At 40.2% G+C, this 20,825-nt stretch overlaps 1 protein-coding gene across 1 annotated transcript; it reads right to left on the reverse strand.

Annotated features, from left to right (window-relative positions):
• Window positions 1-808: 808 nt before the first annotated feature.
• Window positions 809-10,012, reverse strand: LOC138958264 (monocarboxylate transporter 14-like). Its single transcript, XM_070329375.1, has 4 exons — window positions 9,795-10,012; window positions 8,099-8,242; window positions 5,812-6,924; window positions 809-4,185 (listed from the first exon to the last, which is right to left on the reverse strand). The coding sequence occupies exons 1-4, from the start codon at window positions 9,973-9,975 to the stop codon at window positions 4,028-4,030; spliced, it is 1,596 nt and encodes a 531-aa protein (XP_070185476.1). The 5' UTR covers window positions 9,976-10,012; the 3' UTR covers window positions 809-4,027.
• Window positions 10,013-20,825: the final 10,813 nt, after the last annotated feature.

Genomic DNA, 20,825 nt, shown 5'->3' on the forward strand with positions numbered 1-20,825 from the left:
AGCAAAAATGTTGCTCTTTATTATTTGAGTCGGATACTTTCGCAAAATTGTTGCTGCTTATTATCTGAGTGAGATACTTTAGCAAAAATGTTGCTGTTTATTATTTGAGTCGGATACTTTAGCAAAAATGTTACTGTTTATTATCCGAGTCAAATACTTTAGCAAAAATGTTGCTGTATATTATCGGAGTTGGATACTTTAGCAAAAATGTTGCTGTTTATTATCTGAGTCCAATACTTTAGCAAAAATGTTGCTGTTTATTATCTGAGTAAGATACTTCAGCAAAAATGTTGCTGTTTCTTACTGAACTAGGGGGGGGGGGGGGGGGAGGGGAATATCTGATTACAAAATATTACCTGTCATGGGATGGGAGAACACCTCCCAATAAAGGAGGCCTCTCCCCCAATGTCTAATTTCTTCACCAACGTTTACCTGTCATGACAGACCACCTGCAATACAGGACACTTCCGGCTGGTCCCAAGGGTGTTCCTACATCACAGGTACCGCTGTATATCAATAAGCATGAGCACATAAAAAGATTTTTTTTTTAAGTACAAAGGAATAATACAATATATACAAAAACAATACCTAAATTCAGAGCCTAAAATGGCCAGAAATCAAACACTCATTGCACAATTAAATTGCCTTCACAGGGAATTAAATAGTAATACTTCACGAAGTAAGTTGCCTAATTTCTACTACCCCCTTTTACACACACACACACACACACCCCCCACCCCCCAATTTAAGACCTCCCCCCTTTTAAGACCTGCTTTTTCAGATTTTTTCTTCATAAATTACCCCCATTTTTAAGACTACAGGCAAATCCGGATAAGACGAAATTGAAGGGACCGAATTGTTATTGTGTCCTATCCGAAATTTCGACTTGGTCATAGTACAGTGGAACCCCTCTCTAGCGACCTTGAAAATGTTGACAAAAATCGGTCCTTATGGAGGGGGGTCCTTACAGAGGGAGGAGGCGGGGCCACAAAGAAAATCACCTCAGATTTTCTTAAAAAAAGAAAACAGAGAAGTTTGAGTTGCTGACGACCGTTTCCTCAAGCAAACTGCTTCGATTTCATGTTTGACATTGTCGATGGTGTCCACCAGTTCTGGTGCATGTTTCAATGCAAAAAGAGTTAGTTTCTGAGCAAGCATTTCTTTACAGCAGTCCCTGCAATGATGAAGGCCCTCCGAGAAAGAGAGTGAAAAATCGGCCACCGTTCTCAGCATCGCGTATCTGTGTGTAACCTCTTTCATTGACAATTAAGATACTCTTGTTTCCCTGCAGCCTTGACCAGTGAGTCGGTTACCTAATCTGTGAACCCTTCAGTTGTGTTGCTTTGTCAAAAGTTAGACACAGTCAACTAGTTTTGCTCTGAGTGAACAGTGCAGCTGGCCTCAATTAGCCGGTGACACCTCTCTGGCCACAGCACCAAACAGTACATGGCTGGGGGGTTGCTGGCTAAACTCAGTGGGGTGTCCGGTGTCACTGAAGTCAGCAGGAAGAGCATTGGAGAGAAATAGAGAGGTGTACTCTTCCACACAATTTCCAAGCATCAGTTGTCACGGCTTGGGGTAGGCATTAGTGAGGGAGAGTGAGAGCGGTTTGTGTACAGTCCGACTGAAGAGTGAAAAGTCACTGCCACAAGATCGGCATGCAGTCAATAAAGCCAGACAAGAAGAATGATTATGACATGCGGCTCTATCTGCTGTTTTTTTTTATTCAAACTGGTTTTCAACGCTTATTCTCACAAAGCATCTGCACACCTGCCTCTGCCTCTGTGCTGTGTTTGTGTGGCTGCTTTCGTATGATGTCAGTGCATGGTGAGTGCGTTCACTGCCTTGTCACCACTTCCCCACCTTTTTCAGAATGTTTTCTTGGAGTTGGATAATTCTCCTTACTCCTCGCCCCCTCCTTACTCCTCGCCCCCTCCTAACTTCAGTTCATACTTTATTGCGTGCCGACTGACCAGTCGGTGTGGCGTCCGTGTAGAGAAGAAGGGAATAAGGTTACACAATGCGCTAGTGTGAGACGCCAAGTTTCGTGTTTCGAGTTGCTGTAGTAAATATAGAGTAAACTTTGTCTTTGGGACTGACTTTCTGTTGTGTGCTATCCGTCTTTCGACTTACGTAAGAGAAATCCCATTTCGAGCTCAGGGTACTTTGTACACATAGATAAAGAGGGATAATTCCGGACCAGAATTTCTTTGTGTGCTAAGCGAATTTTTGACTTAACCGTTTGTGAGTTAGCTGGATTTGCCTGTACCTCTTTTTTAAGACCTGAATTTCTCAGATTTTTGGAGGTCTTAAAAGGGGGGTTCCACTGTATAGTTAAAGAAAGTATGCAAACATTCGCAGTGTAGACAAGTTATACCTTTTACCTGTATACATCAAAACTTATCCTGAAGTGTATTCATATTCAGGAAAAAGATTCCAAAAAGGCGGAAAATAAGGCTTTGTCAAAAATGTTGGGGTTATTTACTTATAGTATGGACACAAGTTACTCATCTCAAGAATAGCCCTGGAGGCCTCTGAAACCATGAATTTCAGTTATAACTGCAAACACTTCATCCATTCCTGCCGAGATCTTTAAAATATCTTTAGAAGTTAAGGAGCAATGGAAGAGCAAATAAAACAGAACATTCTGAACACATTTCATGCACCATAACTTAACTTAATTATCCAAAAAGGAAATTCAGGTTGCTTCCTCCCAGTGGAAAGCTAGCACCAGCAAGAGCTGCACTTATGGCAGAATGAACAAGGTCTTTTACGTACCCCTGTGGTGACACTGGGGTGGGACATGAATACCATCTGAATTTGCACATAAAGTTGACCCGTGTCCGACGGGCGCTGTGGCGTGGTGGTAAGACGTCGGCCTCCAAAGCGGAAGGTCGAGGGTTCGAATCCCGGCCGCGGCCGCCTGGTGGGTTAAGTGTGGAGATTTTTCTGATCTCCCAGGTCAACTTATGTGCAGACCTGCTAGTGGCTTATCCCCCTTCGTGTGCATACGCAAGCACAAGACCAAGTGCGCACGAAAAAGATCCTGTAATCCATGTCAGAGTTCGGTGGGTTATAGAAACACGAAAATACCCAGCATGCTTCCTCCGAAAGCGGCGTATGGCTGCCTAAATGGCGGGGTAAAAACGGTCATACACGTAAAATTCCACTCGTGCAAAAACACGAGTGTACGTGGGAGTTTCAGCCCACGAACGCAGAAGAAGAAGAAGAAGAAGACCCGTGTCCATCCCGGCCAGGATTCAAACCTGTGACCTTCGGATCACAAGTATAGTGCTCTACCAACTGAGCTACCCAGCCCAACTATCCTGCATATTTTCCATGTTCATGCATAGATTCTTATGGTGAAATATCCCAGTGAAATCATGACAAGTCTTCAGTCGTTTTAGTACATTGTTGCTGTTGTCGTTCCGTTGCCATTGTTGTTGTCAATTTTTGTCGTTGTTTTCTGACGATCGAACAAAGCACTTGCACAAATGCAAACATGTTCCAGCTCTATATGTACATGTAGTTACTTATGGAAGAACTGTGATTAAAACAAAAAATAATCCTTTGCTGACAATAGTATGTGACAGCGTTTGGAAAAAGAGGGTACAAGTCGCCGAACACACTGTCAAGTTACAGGATGAAAACTGGCAGCAGGTGAAAATTCAATGCTTTTCAAATGTAGCATTTTATGGGACTCACGTCTAGAACATCAAATACTTTTTGCAAAATTACAAAAACTGAGCAGGTATTTTTCACTTACAACACTGTATCCCTGTACAGACTTTCTGTAAAACCAGTACTTTTTGTGCCATGACTTAGTTTTATGCATGTAATTCTGCATCCTTTGCTATTGTCCATAATTTTACAAGAAAAGCAAACGCTTTACACGACTCCCCTTCGTCATGCCCATTACAGTGGATAACTCAGGAAAGTAGTGAACAAGAAGAAGAAGAATCTTAAAAAATCAATTTGACAAAAAATTCAAATATGCCCGTTTTTCTCATGACCCGGCTATCACATATTAAGCCACATCAATCGTCACGGTAGCAGGCGAGTTTTTTCTGTGTGTGAATCTTTTGATGGGAGGTATGAGCCACATACTTGCACCACTAACAATGGCCATCAACCCTCCCACGTAAAACGCCAGGTCATAGGCTCCTGTAGACTTGTAGATGCAGCCTGAAAATGAGCAAGGAACGAGAATTTAGAGAAGTAACAATAAGCAAAATAACTGTGGAATTCACACTCACACACACACTAATGGAACCAAGAATACAAAAAACAAACGCACACACGCATGACCGCAAGGCCGAAGGCACCTCTAGCTGAACACACCGATGCACTGACACACACACACATGAATGCATGCACACACACACACACACACATGCTCATATGCATATCACACACACACACCATTAACAGCTAACTCTGTTCCTTCCTCACAGTGTTGAATTCTCTCAAATTCTCCCCCCCCCCCCCCCCACCTACATAAAGAACATCATAAAACACACACACTCACATACACTCGTACAAGCATGCGCATGGGCGTACACCAGAGCAAATATATTTAATTAAACTATATCAGACTTGAGTTTTTTGTCCCAAAATTGGAATCAGTAAAAGGACGACTGCAGTATTAAACTTGCACAAAGGTCTACGTGTTTTAACTAAAGGTACACGCAGATGGTTTGAAGCCTCACTCTACATTAAGACCTGATTTTTTCAGACTTCCTCTTCAGGGTGTTAATCAATTTACTTTCTTTTTAAAGGTAGTCGTCTACATTTTTGCTTTTTTTTCAATAATCTTATGGTTAGATTTCGCTAAAAAGTTATGTCAGATGATGAAATAACCATGGGGAAAAAAGTTATAGAAAAAAAATATATACCTATGTAAAAAAAAAAATTATTTTTGGGTAGCGTGACTCACGCTTCCAATATTTTGTTTTCTGTTTGCTGAGAACATGTGCTTTGCCAAAAAATACTGACCAATCAAATTCATGTCACTATGCTTATAGCCACGCCCAAACAAGTGCAGCAACAGTTTGACACTGGAGTGCTGTCCACGCTTTTTTTTAAAGTGACGCACGAAATGCACGGTATTTGAGAGGAGTTTTGCGCTTGGCATTTTCCAAATAAGGATATCCTACTATGAGTACTACGCTGGAATACTACAATGAATTTTCAAACGGCTACACTGGCTTCGTCTTTCCTGATCGAAAGGGGGTGTATTGTTGATATTTGCAGATAATAGACTCTGCATTTTAATGGTCAAATGGCGATTTCGGTATAAAAATGTAGACAAGGACCTTTAAGGCTAACACTTTTCTAAGATTTACATTTTTGTAGGTCTTAAAATACAGGTACCAGAGTCATTCTTTGAAAATAAAACAGTAGAGTCTTTCGTGCAGAAACATTTTACATCTCAACTAAAGCTTGATAGACGATTTTCAGAAATAATTCTGTCGGGTTTGCATGGGACCTGAAAGAGTGAGTACCCTTGCATTTGTGCAGACAAACATTGCCATGTGCTTCCTGTACACATGTTTGGGACACGCCCTCTCGCTAGTGATGGCCTGTAATGTCACGTGGGAAATAATGTCAGTGATTGTCATGTGGGGAAACTTTGTCACGTGGTATTACAGGCTAGTCACTTGCAAGAGGGCGTGTCTCAAACAAGTGTACAGGAAGCACATGGCAATGTTTGTCTGCGTAAATGCGAGGGTACTCACTCTTTCATAACACATTCAAACCCGGCAGAGTTATTTCTGAAATTCCTCTTTACGCTCATGTAACAAAACACACCTGCTAAGGCTGGGCCGGCGAAGGCTCCAAGACCATTGGCGAGCATAATGTAGCCTAGGCCGTCGACAAGACTCCCTATTCCGACGATATCGATCAGCACCACCACCAAGAGCCCCAAGACCACACCAAATGCCAGGCCTCCGCAGATCAGCATGGCAGCAAATTCTTCAAACGTCGAACCAAATGGAAACACCAAAATGCACACACCGAAAACGACATTCGCACCAATGTACTGCGCTTGTCGATGGGCCATCCATATGTTTCCAATCACCCCTCCAATGAGGCCCCCGATAAAATCGCCCAGGCCAAAGATTGTCAGAAGCCAGGCAGCGTTCATTTGACTGATTCCACCTATAACCACAAACTCAGGTCCGAAAGACATCATTATTGCAGCACTGGCATTCCAGAGAATACTACTGAAGAAATAAACATTGAAGCTGACATCTGTGAAGAGGTAAATGTGGCGAAGCACCTTAACATGGGCCTTAAGAGACAGCGAATCCATTTCCTTTGCCCCAGAGTTGCCGGGCACACCGTTCTTCAGCTCACAGCTGTCATGTTTAACTCTGTTTACTGGGAATACTGGCTTCTCTGAACGGGCTGTTGTTTGCACAGAATCAGATCTTTTTTCATCCTTAACGGAAGACGACTCCTTCTCCTGTACAGGTAGCAACTCTTTTGCCTCATCCTCCCTGGAGCTTTCACTGTCTATCTGCAAGTCTCCTACTTCTTCCGGTTCAGCTAACCTAGCTCTGATGTGTCCGTTCTTCTGTATCGCCACGATGCTGGGATAAGGATCTGCTGCAGTAGAATTTTTGTCAGATTTTTCCTGCGATACCGAAACTTCAAACTCGACCACTTTTCGTTTTTCACTAGCTGGCGGTGGGAGTAGCAGGGCTGCAAAGACGAAGAGATGCAGCTCTAAACCTGCCACGATTACCAGTGAATTCTTCCAGCCGTAGGTCTCAATGAGTTTGCCAAAAACAATGGGCATGATGGCGCCGCCAAGACCGGAACCGCTTGTGGCGATGCCAGTGGCCAGACTCTGATGTCGATCGTAGTACAAACCGCACAGCACATGAGATGGCACATACACAAGGCATGATCCAAAACCTGAAACATATATGTGTAAGGACTGAATATATATCTGGACAGTAGGACCCCCCTTTTTTAAGACCTAAACAAATCTGAGAAAATCAGGTCTTCAAAAGGAGGGAGTCTTAAAAGGAGGGTAAATTTAGAAAAGTAATGAACAGAAAAACTAAGAAAACGGTCTTAAACAGTAGGGAGTCTTTTATTGGAGGGTCTCAAAAGAGGGGTTCCACTGTTTATATATGCACATTAAAGGTGGTCGTCTACATTTGTGCTTTTTTTCAATAATCTTATGGTTAGATTTTGATACAAAATTATGTCAAATTATGAATAAACCATGGGGAAAAAAAGTTATAGAAAAAAAAATATATGTAAAATTTTTTTTATTTTTGGGTAGCGTGACTCACGCTTCCAATATTTTGTTTTCTGTTTGCTGAGAACATGTGCTTTGCCTAAAAATACTGACCAATCAAATTCATGTCACTATGCTTATAGCCACGCCCAAACAAGTGCAGCAACAGTTTGACACTGGAGCGCTGTCCAAGCTTTTTTTTAAACGCACGAAATGCACGGGATTTGAGAGGAGTTTTGCGCTTGGCATTTTCCAAATAAGGATATCCTACTATGAGTACTACGCTGGAATACTACAATGAATTTTCAAACGGCTACACTGGCTTTGTCTTTCCTGATCGAAAGGGGGTGTATTGTTGATATTTGTAAATAATAGACTCTGCATTTTAATGGTCAAATGGCGATTTCGGTATAAAAATGTAGACAAGGACCTTTAAGGCATAGTGAGCCATAATTTTCAATGCATCATGATTTTCCTTCGCTTATTAAACATCAGGGTTCGGTCTGTGAGAAAAAGACTCATTTGACCTCCTCAACTAAGTTCTGATGGGTCAAATCAGAAAGTTTTAAAAAAGTAAACATTTTAGTTTCATGTGCAGCACAGTCAAGTAATCAACTAAGTCTTGGTACTGCTATCGGCAAACTAGGCAAACACATACGTACGTACGTACATAAATACATACACGCTGTCTTTCAGTCTCCCTCTCACATAAACACACAGTCTGTCTCTCTCTCTCACTCATACACACACACACACACACACACACACACACACACACAATACACACATATATACAGAAAAATACTGAAATGTTTTGTCATAATGAATCACAACAGTACGCACCTGCCAGCAGACCAAAGCAGAGGCAGTACGCAGGAATGTAAGGCAAAAAGGGCATCAGCCCAACACCCAACGCTACCAGTGCTGAGCCCATCAGTGCAAGTTTCCGGTAACTTATCTTCTGCATCAGAAAACTGACCAGAGGACCTGAAATATGTAATTTAGAACAAGGTAAAATTAATACACATATATTTGAAAACACTTCTGATGACAAAATTCAAGTTTTGTGCAAATGCTTCCTTTACTGGGTAAACTGCTGTAACCGTGTGCCGAAACACTACGATCACCTCGGGAAGCGAAGTGCAATCAAACAGGATTGAAAATGTTAGGGTTAATTTCTTAGCCCTATAAAAACTGTTATGCAAACCCGAAGGTTTCCATGAACATACAGACAATCGGAAACCACCAGACCCCATCACAAACAGAACTCTACAATCCACTGGTGTTGACTTTTAAAGGCCAAAAACTCGGGTGCAGAGTCTGCTGTGAAAGGAGCGGTAGCCTCCCCTGTCACACTGCCAAGAGCGAAACTCCAGAATGTTTACACAGAATACTGTGACAACCGCCCATAAAATGTGTTAGCTCCCTGGCACTGATGCTTTTCATCACGTCAATTCCACTTAATTTTGATTAGTAAACAATGTGTGTTTAGAAAACAGATCACTCCTGGTATTGAAAATGCCTGCATGAGGGATCAGGCCAGAAGCAGCACAAAATGTATTTTTATGCATCATTTGACTAAATCATCATAAAGACAATGTATCTTTTCAAAACTGATGCCTCAGTCTATTCCACATACCCTTGATGGGCATGGTAGATTGTTCAAAGGACTTTAACCTCCCAGCCAGAACGATTAGTCATTTCAAATTTTAATGCATCAATGATCAATGAACACATCTGGCCTAAACCCTGTATGCTAAGATACGATTTTTAGAGTTGATGGAGATGCAGTAAATAACTGGTAGATAGCACATATTCATGCAAACCACTAACCAGTAAAACAGAGAAAATAAAGGTTTGTGCAGTGTACCGGAAAACAGAAGAATCTGTTTGTCGCTATTGGCAATGGGTGCGAACCCAGCTCTTGGTGGAGAATTTATTTCAGAGGCAGACGGCTGCAATGGCCTTGTGGATAACATGCCGGCAGGCCTCCCAAGCGGAAGGTCATGGGTTTGAATCCCAGCCGCGTCTAGTGGGTTAAGTGTGGAGCTTTTTGGGATCTCCCAGGTCAACTAATGTGCAGTCCTGCTCGTGCCTTTTCCCCCTCTGTGTGTATACGCAAGCACAAGAACAAGTGTGCACGGAAAAGATCCTGTAATCTATGCCAGGGTTCGATGGGTTATAGAATCATAAAACTACCTAGCATGCATCCCCCAAAAGCGGTGTATAGCTGCCTAAATGGCGGGGTAAAAATGGTCATACACACAAAATGGGGGAGCTTCAGCCCATTAACAACGGAGAAGATTTCAGAGTCAACTTTGTTCAGACTCTTCCAGGTGTCTGAACATTCCAGTGTGCAAGCATGCACCAAGTAAAGACCCCAAGCGCAGGGTTTCATAGCTTAAAAATCACAAGTACACGTACAAGCATGCAAGAAAAACACACACACAAAAACACTGGGAAGCGCGATTCTGTCACTGTACAAGGACATTCAAAGGACAATAAGCATACCAAATACCAAGAACACACTCAAATATACCTGAACCCAGAAACGTTGCCCAGTTGGTGGCCGCAATGAAAGACACTCCTACGGTGTCATGGTCAAAGTAATCGAGAAACTCGATGTTGTAGACACCAATGGAAGCGCTGAGACCGAAAGCAAAGACCTGAATGAGGAATGCCGAGGCCACGATAATGAGTCCCCATAGTCCTCCTTCCATCTTGGCTGCTATGGAATCCCTATAACTTCAGCTGAACGCAGACCTATGAAGAAAAAGAAAAGAAATTATGAGACCCGGTTTACATTTCTCGTGGTTAACAGTTTCAATGGGGGGCAAACCTTATGATAATGCACACACATAAGACATTATAAGATGTTTGGTGGCTTGTTGTCAGACCAGATTTTGTGTCCGTCTGAGGGGAGCACATATCATCTTCTGTTTCATTGTTATTTACCGAGGCCGCAAGGCTCACACAAACACACTCACACACGCAGGAAGGAACTCACGCACACCGCAACCAACCACACCACACCAGCTCTACACACATCTATGCCAACAACAGTGCTAAAGTGATAACCATACATACTGCACTAATCCAAAAATGCATAATAAATCTAGGCCACTTATGACCGGCCTCCTGGTAATCAGAAAGAAGTATTGATCAGTGGGAAGGAGGGTGAGGAGTAGAGTCTGGAACTGGAAGGTTTCAGCTGTTGATTTGGATGGCAGAAGAAATTGCACTGTACTTCAGTAATTTTTGCCATTCCCCCTCTTTGAATTGACAGACCGGTTAACGCTTTCATAGCAAAATAAATGTAAACATCTCTCTCTCTCTCTCTGTCTCTGTCTCTCTGTCTCTCTCTCTCTCTATGTCTGTCTATGTGTCTGTCTGTCTGTCTCTCTTTTTGTCTTGCTCTCTCAGCTCCATGTCTGTCTGGGTCTCTTGTCTGTGTGCGTGTCTGTCTGTCTCTCTCCCTCTCTCTCTCTCTCTCTCAGTGTCTGTGTCTTTGTCTGAGTGCCTGTCTGTCTCTGTCATGGGCACCAGCTGTTGCTTGTTTACCATTTAATGGCTTGTCAACCAGATATCTGCGACTGTTCATGTATGTATGTATGTATGTATATTATCTATGAACAAATGTACTCTTAACAATACGTGACCCTCCACCACGAAATGAGTCGCATGTCACCTCACGCGGTTCTGCGCTAGGCTTAATAAAAGTCCGGGTAGTGTCTGGTAACAGTGTGAGAGTCACCTTAGTCACAGGCTTATAACTCAAACAGTTTTCGCTCTTTTCTAAAACGGTTTTCACCACTGGATAGAGCATAAAAAACTCTAGAAAAATGTAAAAATATGAAAATCATGCAAAGGTGATATGCGACTCATTCCGTGGTGGGGGCCCGGTAGCTCAGTTGGTAGAGCACTGGACTTGTGATCGAAAGGTCGCAGGTTCGAATTCGGGCCGGGACGGACACGGGTCAACTTTATGTGCAGACCCAGAGACGGAAGCCATGTCCCACCCCCGTGTCATCACAATGGCACGTAAAAGACCTTGGTCATTCTGCCATAAGTGCAGGTGGCTGAATACACCTAAACACGCAGACACCTGGGTAGCGCGACTCCGTTGCTGCTAGCTTTCCACTGGGAGGAAGCGACCTGAATTTCCCAGCGATGGGACAATAAAGTAATGAGAAATGAGAGAGAGAAATGAGAGAGAATATTACCTTATCACATTTAACGACGGCCACAGTCAGGTTGAGTTTGCTGAGCTTACATTTATAGAGAACAAATCTTTCCCACTGTTTATCCAGCCTTTTTGTGTGTGTTGGTAAGTGTTCCTGCTGACATTCACAACTATTAGGTAGTAAGTTATCTCAATTATATACAACGCAGTCAAATTTATTACGGTTCCTTCAACGGGCAAAGTATTTTTGTAACTCATGCATCATAAATCTGGTGCAATATATATATCATATTGCATGTTTTAATTACATCATCTCTCAATCTCATTTGTTATCTTTCCTGCATCATAAATCTGGTGTATATAATCATATTGCATGTTTTAATCACGTACGTCATCTCTCAATCTCCTTTAATCTTTACTGATTAACTTCAATCTCTGTTTATAGTTTAGGCATTTATCAGGGCTCCCCACAAATGCTCTACCTAGACGGTCGAGGGAACACAATTTTAAAATATAACATTAGGGGGTCCAAGGACCCCTCAGCAGAACTTTAGAGGGTCCCACGTTCAGGACTGGGAGGACCTTTGGAAGTTCTGAGAGGACTTCACAAAAATATTATTTGTCATAGATATATATTATATATATCAGTTACTGAGTTAGCTAGATTTAGACCATAAAGTTGACTTGGTACAGATCTGACAAAAAATGTTCTCGTCTTCAAAATCCAGCCAAATGTACATTCATGTCCACTCTTTAAAGAAATTACTAACAGCTATTGTGTTTTCAGCGTAGCAATAGGGCCCGATATTTAGACGAGACAAGTATAATGCCGACGAGTCGAAGACAAGTCGCATTATACTTGTTCGAGTCTAAATATCGAACCCTATTGCTACGATGAAAACACAATAGCGTTTATATAGCTATTCTGACATTAAATTCTGTGTTAAAATCATGTTTTTGTCAGCAACAAGTACCAGAATGGTCCATGTCGTTGATTGCAGACGACGGTTCACTTTCCGAATGAAGCCACGGAAATAACCGAACATTGAAAAACCCACGGACATGTATTACGGAGAAAACTCGAGATAACCGGATGCTTAGCATTATGTCAATATGTTACGAATCATATGACGTCATAACGTATCATGCTTGCCTACGTAGATTGCATGTTCGAAATCTGACTTCTGTTGGAAATTCGCGTGGTGAAGACTGCGGTAAATCTGTAGATGATAAGAGAACAAGGATTGTCTCAGAAGAAACGACGAAATGTTTCAGACCGGTAACTTCATTTCAACATTGCACTATACAATGGACGTTCTATGTGACAGGAGAGTTTGCTGATTTTGTGTTAAACATTGGAGAGGTCGTCTGCTAGAATCAGAGATAGGTCGCTTCAGATTGCAGCTTCTGGAAATTTGCAAGGTTTGTTGCCTGTTAAAGAACTGGATTTTACACGTAATGTATGTCATGTACAGTAAGCAACAACAAAAACACACACAAAGCAAATGGCATCGTCTGTCGACTAGCCACAGAAACAAACCTGGCGAGGTATGCGTGTACTTTATACACGTGGAAGAAACCGGAACCATGCGTCTTTGTTATTGCCGATATCGTTTGGATATCGGCAAAAATGGCCAACTTCCGTAGCGTTATGCTTTGATGATCGGAAAAGGGATGTGTGAGACCATCCCATCACAGCCCCCGAATTCCCCTACGTGTCCATCAGAAAAGCTATATTGGACGATAACAATCTGAAAATCAGTACTGACGGTAGGCATGATAACGCAAATTTAATTAGTGCATCGCGGGACCCGCACTTTTTAAGTTTCATGCCTCATAGGACCCCCTTTCAGAATTTCTTATACCTTTTTTGGCTTCTCAGTAGTGCTCAGTTATTTTTACACGTTTTTTCCTTTGGAAATGTTTTAAATGAAATAGCTTATAGTATTTATACATGCAAAATAATCATAATATTTAAGGAGAGGCTCGGGAACCGACAAGTCGGTTATAGAGCCACTAGAAAAATTGTCTCTCATAACTAGCTATTGGAAAATGGAGATTTTTTTTGCCCGAGAAGTATAATGGGTAGAGAAGTATAGTGGGTACCGCTGTAGTCCACAGACTGAGAGATAACTTTTTTTTCTTGATTTTTCAATAGTCCTTTTTCCTTACTATGGTATAACCTCCTTCTCTTATTTTCTTTTCACATTTAGTCAAGTTTTGACTAAATGTTTTAACATAGAGGGGGAATCGAGACGAGGGTCGTGGTGTGTGTGTGTAGAGCGATTCAGACCAAACTACTGGACCGATCTTTATGAAATTTTACATGAGAGTTCCTGAAAATGATATCCACGGATGTTTTTTTCTTTTTTTCGATAAATACCTTTGATGACGTCATATCCGGCTTTTTGTAAAAGTTGAGGCGGCACTGTCACACCCTCATTTTTCAATCAAATTGATTGAAATTTTGGCCAAGCAATCTTCGACGAAGGCCGGACTTCGGTATTGCATTTCAGCTTGGTGGCTTAAAACTTAATTAATGACTTTGGTCATTAAAAATCTGAAAATTGTAAAAAAAAAAAATTTTTTATAAAACGATCCAAATTTACGTTCATCTTATTCTTCATCATTTTCTGATTCCAAAAACATATAAATATGTTATATTTGGATTAAAAACAAGCTCTGAAAATTAAAAATATAAAAATTATGATCAAAATTAAATTTTCGAAATCAATTTAAAAACACTTTCATCGTATTCCTTGTCGGTTCCTGATTCCAAAAACATATAGATATGATATGTTTGGATTAAAAACACGCTCAGAAAGTTAAAACGAAGAGAGGTACAGAAAAGCGTGCTATCCTTCTCAGCGCAACTACTATCCCGCTCTTCTTGTCAATTTCACTGCCTTTGCCACGAGCGGTGGACTGACGATGCTACGAGTATACGGTCTTGCTGAAAAATTGCATTGCGTTCAGTTTCATTCTGTGAGTTCGACAGCTTGACTAAATGTTGTATTTTCGCCTTACGCGACTTGTTTTCTTCTTAATTCCAAAACTTTTCACTTTATGTGATTTATGGAAGAACAAAGATCACCGCAAAAAAACTTGCCAGTCTTTCAATTCCAAGTCATTCGACCATTACTGAATGCGTCCCTGAACAGATTGAAGGAGCGAAAAATCACCACTGGTGTAGAAATCTCTTGCTGATCAAGATACAAGTCTTTCAATAAGTCTAAATTGGAACATATCTTACTGACTCGTCCGTTCTTTGAAAAAAGGGAACCTCTATTTCAGGAGTTAGTTGTGAGTGCTGGTTTTCAAGTCTGGGGCCTCAATAACTGACTCGTCATCGATTCACGAGCCACAGCCTAACACTTAAGTTGAGTTTAGTTTAGTTTACACTACATTGGGGTGTGCACGTTAAAGATCCCACGGTTGACAAAAGGGTCTTTCCTGGCAAAATTGTATAGGCATAGATAAAAATGTCCACCAAAATACCCATGTGACTTATAATAATAGGCCGTGAAAAGTAGGATATGCACCGAAATGGCTGCGATCTGCTGGCCGATGTGAATGCGTGATGTATTGTGTAAAAAAATGTCATCTCACACGACATAAATAAATCCCTGCGCCTTGAATAACTCATAACTCATAACTCATAACATTTTATTGATCCAACAAAGGAAATTAAATTAGTCATCAGCACATATAGGTCATTAATTAATAAAGTATAAAAGAATAAAAGAAGAAAATTCATAAAACCCATGATATAAAAATACCCTTTTTTTCTTGCACACCTGACACACCGACACACCAATACACATGCATACATGCCTACATACATACCTACATAAATACATACATACATACATACATACATACATACATACATACATACATTCCATGTTAAAGTGTAGTTAAGAACATCACAGTAATTATATCATTGTTTGGATTAACATATTAACATATATGCGCGATATAAATTGCATAAAATAAAAATAAAATAAAAAAAATTAAAATCCCTGCGCTTAGAACTGTACCCACGGAATACGCGCAATATAAGCCTCATATTGATTGATAGTTGAGTTTGTGGGGACAAATGGAGTATAGGCCGTAAAGCCCATAAATCCTCCCATCAATATTTGTTCAACATTTAGTTTTCTTTGGTCTGCATTAACTTCCAAGATATATAATTATGTTCAATTCATTCATCAAAGTTATTATTAATAAGTCAAGTCAAGTCAAGTCTATATTTATTTATTTTAAAACCTAGGGTTACATGAATTCTAAACAAGAAGGGCAAAGCCCATACGACTCACATGCTTGACCTCGACCTTTAGGGTAACTAAACCTAGCAATGACATCATACACTAAGAACTGCTTTACACATTTTTTCTACCAAAATACATGTGACCTTGACCCAAGGTCAAGGTCATCCAAGGTCATGCAACACAAAGCTGTTAATTCAAGACATAGGAAGTACAATGGTGCTTATTGGCTCTTTCTACCATGAGATATGGTCACTTTTAGTGGTTCACTACCTTATTTTGGTCACATTTCATAAGGGTCAAAGTGACCTTGACCTTGATCATATGTGACCAAATGTGTCTCATGATGAAAGCATAACATGTGCCCCACATAATTTTTAAGTTTGAAACAGTTATCTTCCATAGTTCAGGGTCAAGGTCACTTCAAAATATGTATACAAATCCAACTTTGAAGAGCTCCTGTGACCTTGACCTTGAAGCAAGGTAAACCAAACTGGTATCAAAAGATGGGGCTTACTTTGCCCTATATATCATATATAGGTGAGGTATTCAATCTCAAAAACTTCAGAGAAAATGAGAAAAATAGCTGTTTTTTAGGCAACATTTATGGCCCCTGCGACCTTGACCTTGAAGCAAGGTCAAGATGCTATGTATGTTTTTTGGGGCCTTGTCATCATACACCATCTTGCCAAATTTGGTACTGATAGACTGAATAGTGTCCAAGAAATATCCAACGTTAAAGTTTTCCGGACGTCCGGACGGACGACTCGGGTGAGTACATAGACTCACTTTTGCTTCGCATGTGAGTCAAAAAACAATGTTTACAATAAACACGACAAAAAAGATATGTAATAATGAGACACAACACTTCAAATTAACCAGAAATAAATCAAACTTAATTCATAACTAAATAATTGTAATCATACATTTTTTAACAGGACTCTATTTGTTTCTGTTTTCGTTTTTGTTTTAATAAAAAACGTGAACAAATAATGAGAACTCTTTCAAAATATTCTTAATAAAAATATATAAAATTCAATAACTGTCGTTTTTTTGTTAATTCAAATAAATGTTTAAATTTGACTGCATTTGAATTTCTACGAAAATACAATGGTAACAACTTTTTCCTCAAGTGTTAAACAAGTCGCGTAAGGCGAAAATACAATATTTAGTCAAGTAGCTGTCGAACTCACAGAATGAAACTGAACGCAATGCCATTTTTCAGCAAGACCGTATACTCGTAGCATCGTCAGTCCACCGCTCATGGCAAAGGCAGTGAAATTGACAAGAAGAGCGGGGTAGTAGTTGCGCTAAGAAGGATAGCACGCTTTTCTGTACCTCTCTTTGTTTTAACTTTCTGAGCGTGTTTTTAATCCAAACATATCATATCTATATGTTTTTGGAATCAGGAACCGACAAGGAATAAGATGAAAGTGTTTTTAAATTGATTTGGACAATTTAATTTTGATAATAATTTTTATATATTTAATTTTCAGAGCTTGTTTTTAATCCGAATATAACATATTTATATGTTTTTGGAATCAGCAAATGATGGAGAATAAGATAAATGTAAATTTGGATCGTTTTATACATTTTTATTTATTTTTTACAATTTTCAGATTTTTAATGACGAAAGTCATTAATTAATTTTTAAGCCACCAAGCTGAAATGCAATACCGAAGTCCGGGCTTCGTCGAAGATTACTTGACCAAAATTTCAACCAATTTGGTTGAAAAATGAGGGCGTGACAGTGCCGCCTCAACTTTCACGAAAAGCCGGATATGACGTCATCAAAGATATTTATCAAAAAAATGAAAAAAACGTTCGGGGATTTCATACCCAGGAACTCTCATGTAAAATTTCATAAAGATCGGTCCAGTAGTTTAGTCTGAATCGCTCTACACACACACACACACACACAGACACACACACACACACACGCACATACACCACGACCCTCGTTTCGATTCCCCCTCGATGTTAAAATATTTAGTCAAAACTTGACTAAATATAAAAAAATGAACACTTAAATAATGAAATTCATCTCCGAGTTCTCCAGACTGGCATTTAACACATAATCTTTCGTTATGTGGCATATTTCATATTCGGCCTTTCTGAATTGGCAATTTATGATTTAATGTTCTAAAGCGTAAAAAAGAGAGTGCTAGGTTATTGGGTAAAATGTTCAAATAATTTTCAAATACATACATGTGTATCTTTAAACAATCTATAATTCAAACAAATTTCTTTTCCATTTAATTCCGATAACCACGATTGTATATTGATCTTTTAGGCATTGCAACGTTTTCAATTTAAACCATTTTTTGGAACATCGTAAATTAAACTGGTCATGCCAAAAACCACTTCTTCTTCTGCGTTCGTGGGCTGAAACTCCCATGTACACTCGTGTTTTTTGCACGAGTGGAATTTTACGTGTATGACCGTTTTTTACCCCGCCATTTAGGCAGCCATACGCCGTTTTCGGAGGAAGCATGCTGGGTATTTTCGTGTTTCTATAACCCACCGAACTCTGACATGGATTACAGGATCTTTTTCGTGCGCACTTGGTCTTGTGCTTGCGTGTACACACGGGGGTGTTCGGACACCGAGGAGAGTCTGCACACAAAGTTGACTCTGAGAAATAAATCTCTCGCCGAACGTGGGGACGAACTCACACTGACAGCGGCCAACTGGATACAAATCCAGCGCGCTACCGACTGAGCTACATCCCCGCCCCAAAAAACCACTAAGACCAAAGTTGTTTCAACATGTTTTAAATAGGGTGCTTCATATATATATTATTTACATACGATGCAAAAAACGGTGCAATACATTTGAAAACGTATTACTATTATTACAATCCACCAATTTAAACCAAAAACTAAATATTCTATTTGTAACTTGGACATCTAGTGGAAATTTGCCTAATTCGCCTCATACCATACATCTTATAAAAACGAAGCTGCAATTTTGTTGCTAAATTTACTAAATTTGGGCCCCATACTTCACAGCCATACTGTGCATACAAACCTACATTGACACACACACACACACACAGTTTGCGCATGTATTATAATTTATACCGAGAGAGAGAGCTACAGAGAGAGAGAGAGAGAGAGGGGGGGGGGTACTCAGAGAGCACACGTTACACAAACAAAACGAACGCATACTTATACTGCAGATGTCACAACACGTATCTGTGTCAAATGTCTGCACCAGGAGTAGATCTTCCCAAAGTCCCATTCTATAAACCAAACCACCCACCGGCTCTGGAACCCCAACAGGCATATTGACGGTAGCCCTGTGCAATTCAACTCCGTCTTTCTTCAGGACATCCCAGCAGCCGAAAGACCCACATCGCAGTCACCCCTCGCGTACCACGCGAGCCTTCGGTCCAGTGACTTCCTCATCCTTGCGGGATCGATACCAAGTTACAAAGTCAAACGTCGTGCAACGATCATCATATATGTTTGTTCTCATTCAGTCAGATTGTAAAAAAACCGGCGATGTTTCACACGGTTTCTGTGCTTTTCTGTTTGTGGTTAGATTTTTGTAATCTTTTCACCAGAAAGTTGTACGTTTTTGTTTGCATATGCCAATCTTTTCACCGCAAAGTAAGGTGAATATATGTATGCCGCAATGTAGTAGTAGTAGTAGCAGAGACTATAGAATGTATACTCTATAGTCTCTGGTAGTAGTAGTAGTAGTATGTAGGGGCGGCTATATTTGTTAGCCGAAGGCCGCGAGGCCTTCTTTGTCAGATACTTTGCATGCCTAAATCCCTATTCTTTCAATGCTTTCAATCAAAGTCGTAAAAAAAGGTTAAGAAATTTTGGAGAATTGTCCAAGAAGTTTTTGAAGGCGTCCACTGTGGGTGCGAATTTTATGTTAGTGGGTAGTGCATTCCAATTGTTAGCAACTCTATGAGAAAACGAAAACTTGCGCTTGTTAGTCTTACAGTGTTGAACAAAGATTTTTCCCTGGCTGTTTCTGGTGTTGTCTGTCTGCTTGAATGTGAATATTTTGTGCATGTCAATATCATCCACCCCATTTATAATTCTATATGTTTGTATTAGGTCACCCCTTGTCCTCCTTCCCTTCAGAGAGTGGAGGTCTAAGTATTTGAGTCTGTCCGCGTAAGATTTATCACGGCACTCCTTTAGAATTTTAGTTGCTCGACGCTGCACCCTCTCAATTGTCTCTTGAGGAATGGACTCCACACCACATTTGCATATTCCACCAGTGGTCTCACAAAGGTTTGTATAGCTTTAAGAAGGTGTCCTTGTCAAGAAATGAGAACGCTCGTTTGATAATGCCAATCCTCTGATTAGCTTTTGACACAACTCCTCGAATATGCGGGTCGAATGACAAATTGCTGTCGAAAACAACACCGATGTCCTTTTCTTCATCACATTCATTTATTTTTTCAATAGCATCATTGACAGTCATCACGTAGTCATATTTGGGATTCTTTTTACCAGAATGCAGAACATTGCACTTTGAAACATTAAAAAATAATTTCCATTTATTTGTCCAATCCTGAAGTAAGTGTATGTCTTTTTGCATGACTGAACTGTTTGTTGCTTTATTGTATAGCTTTGTATCATCCGCAAATATCTTCACTATACCACTAACCACATCTGGTAAATCATTTATAAACACTGTAAATAGAACCGGCCCCAAAACGCTGTGCCGGAGAGATACTGCAAGGTTGATATTGCTTACTTATCATCCAATTTTGCTGAGGTTTAAAGCAAAAATTGTACCTAACCGGACACTTGAGCTTTCTTTCAAGGTTACTGTTGTTGAATAAATATGACCAGCAACAGGACGAACGAACGAACATTAAACTTCATTCGACAAGGCTAATAAAGGTTTAAGGCACATTGCCTTATCTAACAACCTGTCCTTACAAATACTTGACATATTATTCATTAAAGAAGTATACAAATGGAGAAAGAAAAAAATGCTAAGGCAACAAGAATATAAAATAGAATTTTTATTGCGGAGAAAGTCAGAAAGAAGAGAAGAAGAGAAGAAGAAGTCAACCAGAAAACTGACAAACAACAAACACACACACACACACACACACACACACACACACACACACACACACACA

Source organism: Littorina saxatilis, linkage group LG2, assembly GCF_037325665.1.
Source record: "Littorina saxatilis isolate snail1 linkage group LG2, US_GU_Lsax_2.0, whole genome shotgun sequence".
NCBI lineage: Eukaryota > Metazoa > Mollusca > Gastropoda > Littorinimorpha > Littorinidae > Littorina > Littorina saxatilis.

What these genes read in the sequence shown, in the direction of transcription:
- LOC138958264 (XM_070329375.1), bottom strand. Translation starts at nt 9,975, where the DNA reads ATGGAAGGAGGACTATGGGGACTCATTATCGTGGCCTCGGCATTCCTC. An exon ending in GGCAACGTTTCTGGGTTCAG is followed by an intron (nt 8,243 to 9,794) that starts GTATATTTGAGT and finishes TACATATTTCAG; the next exon opens with GTCCTCTGGTCAGTTTTCTG. An exon ending in CTGCTTTGGTCTGCTGGCAG is followed by an intron (nt 6,925 to 8,098) that starts GTGCGTACTGTT and finishes TATATGTTTCAG; the next exon opens with GTTTTGGATCATGCCTTGTG.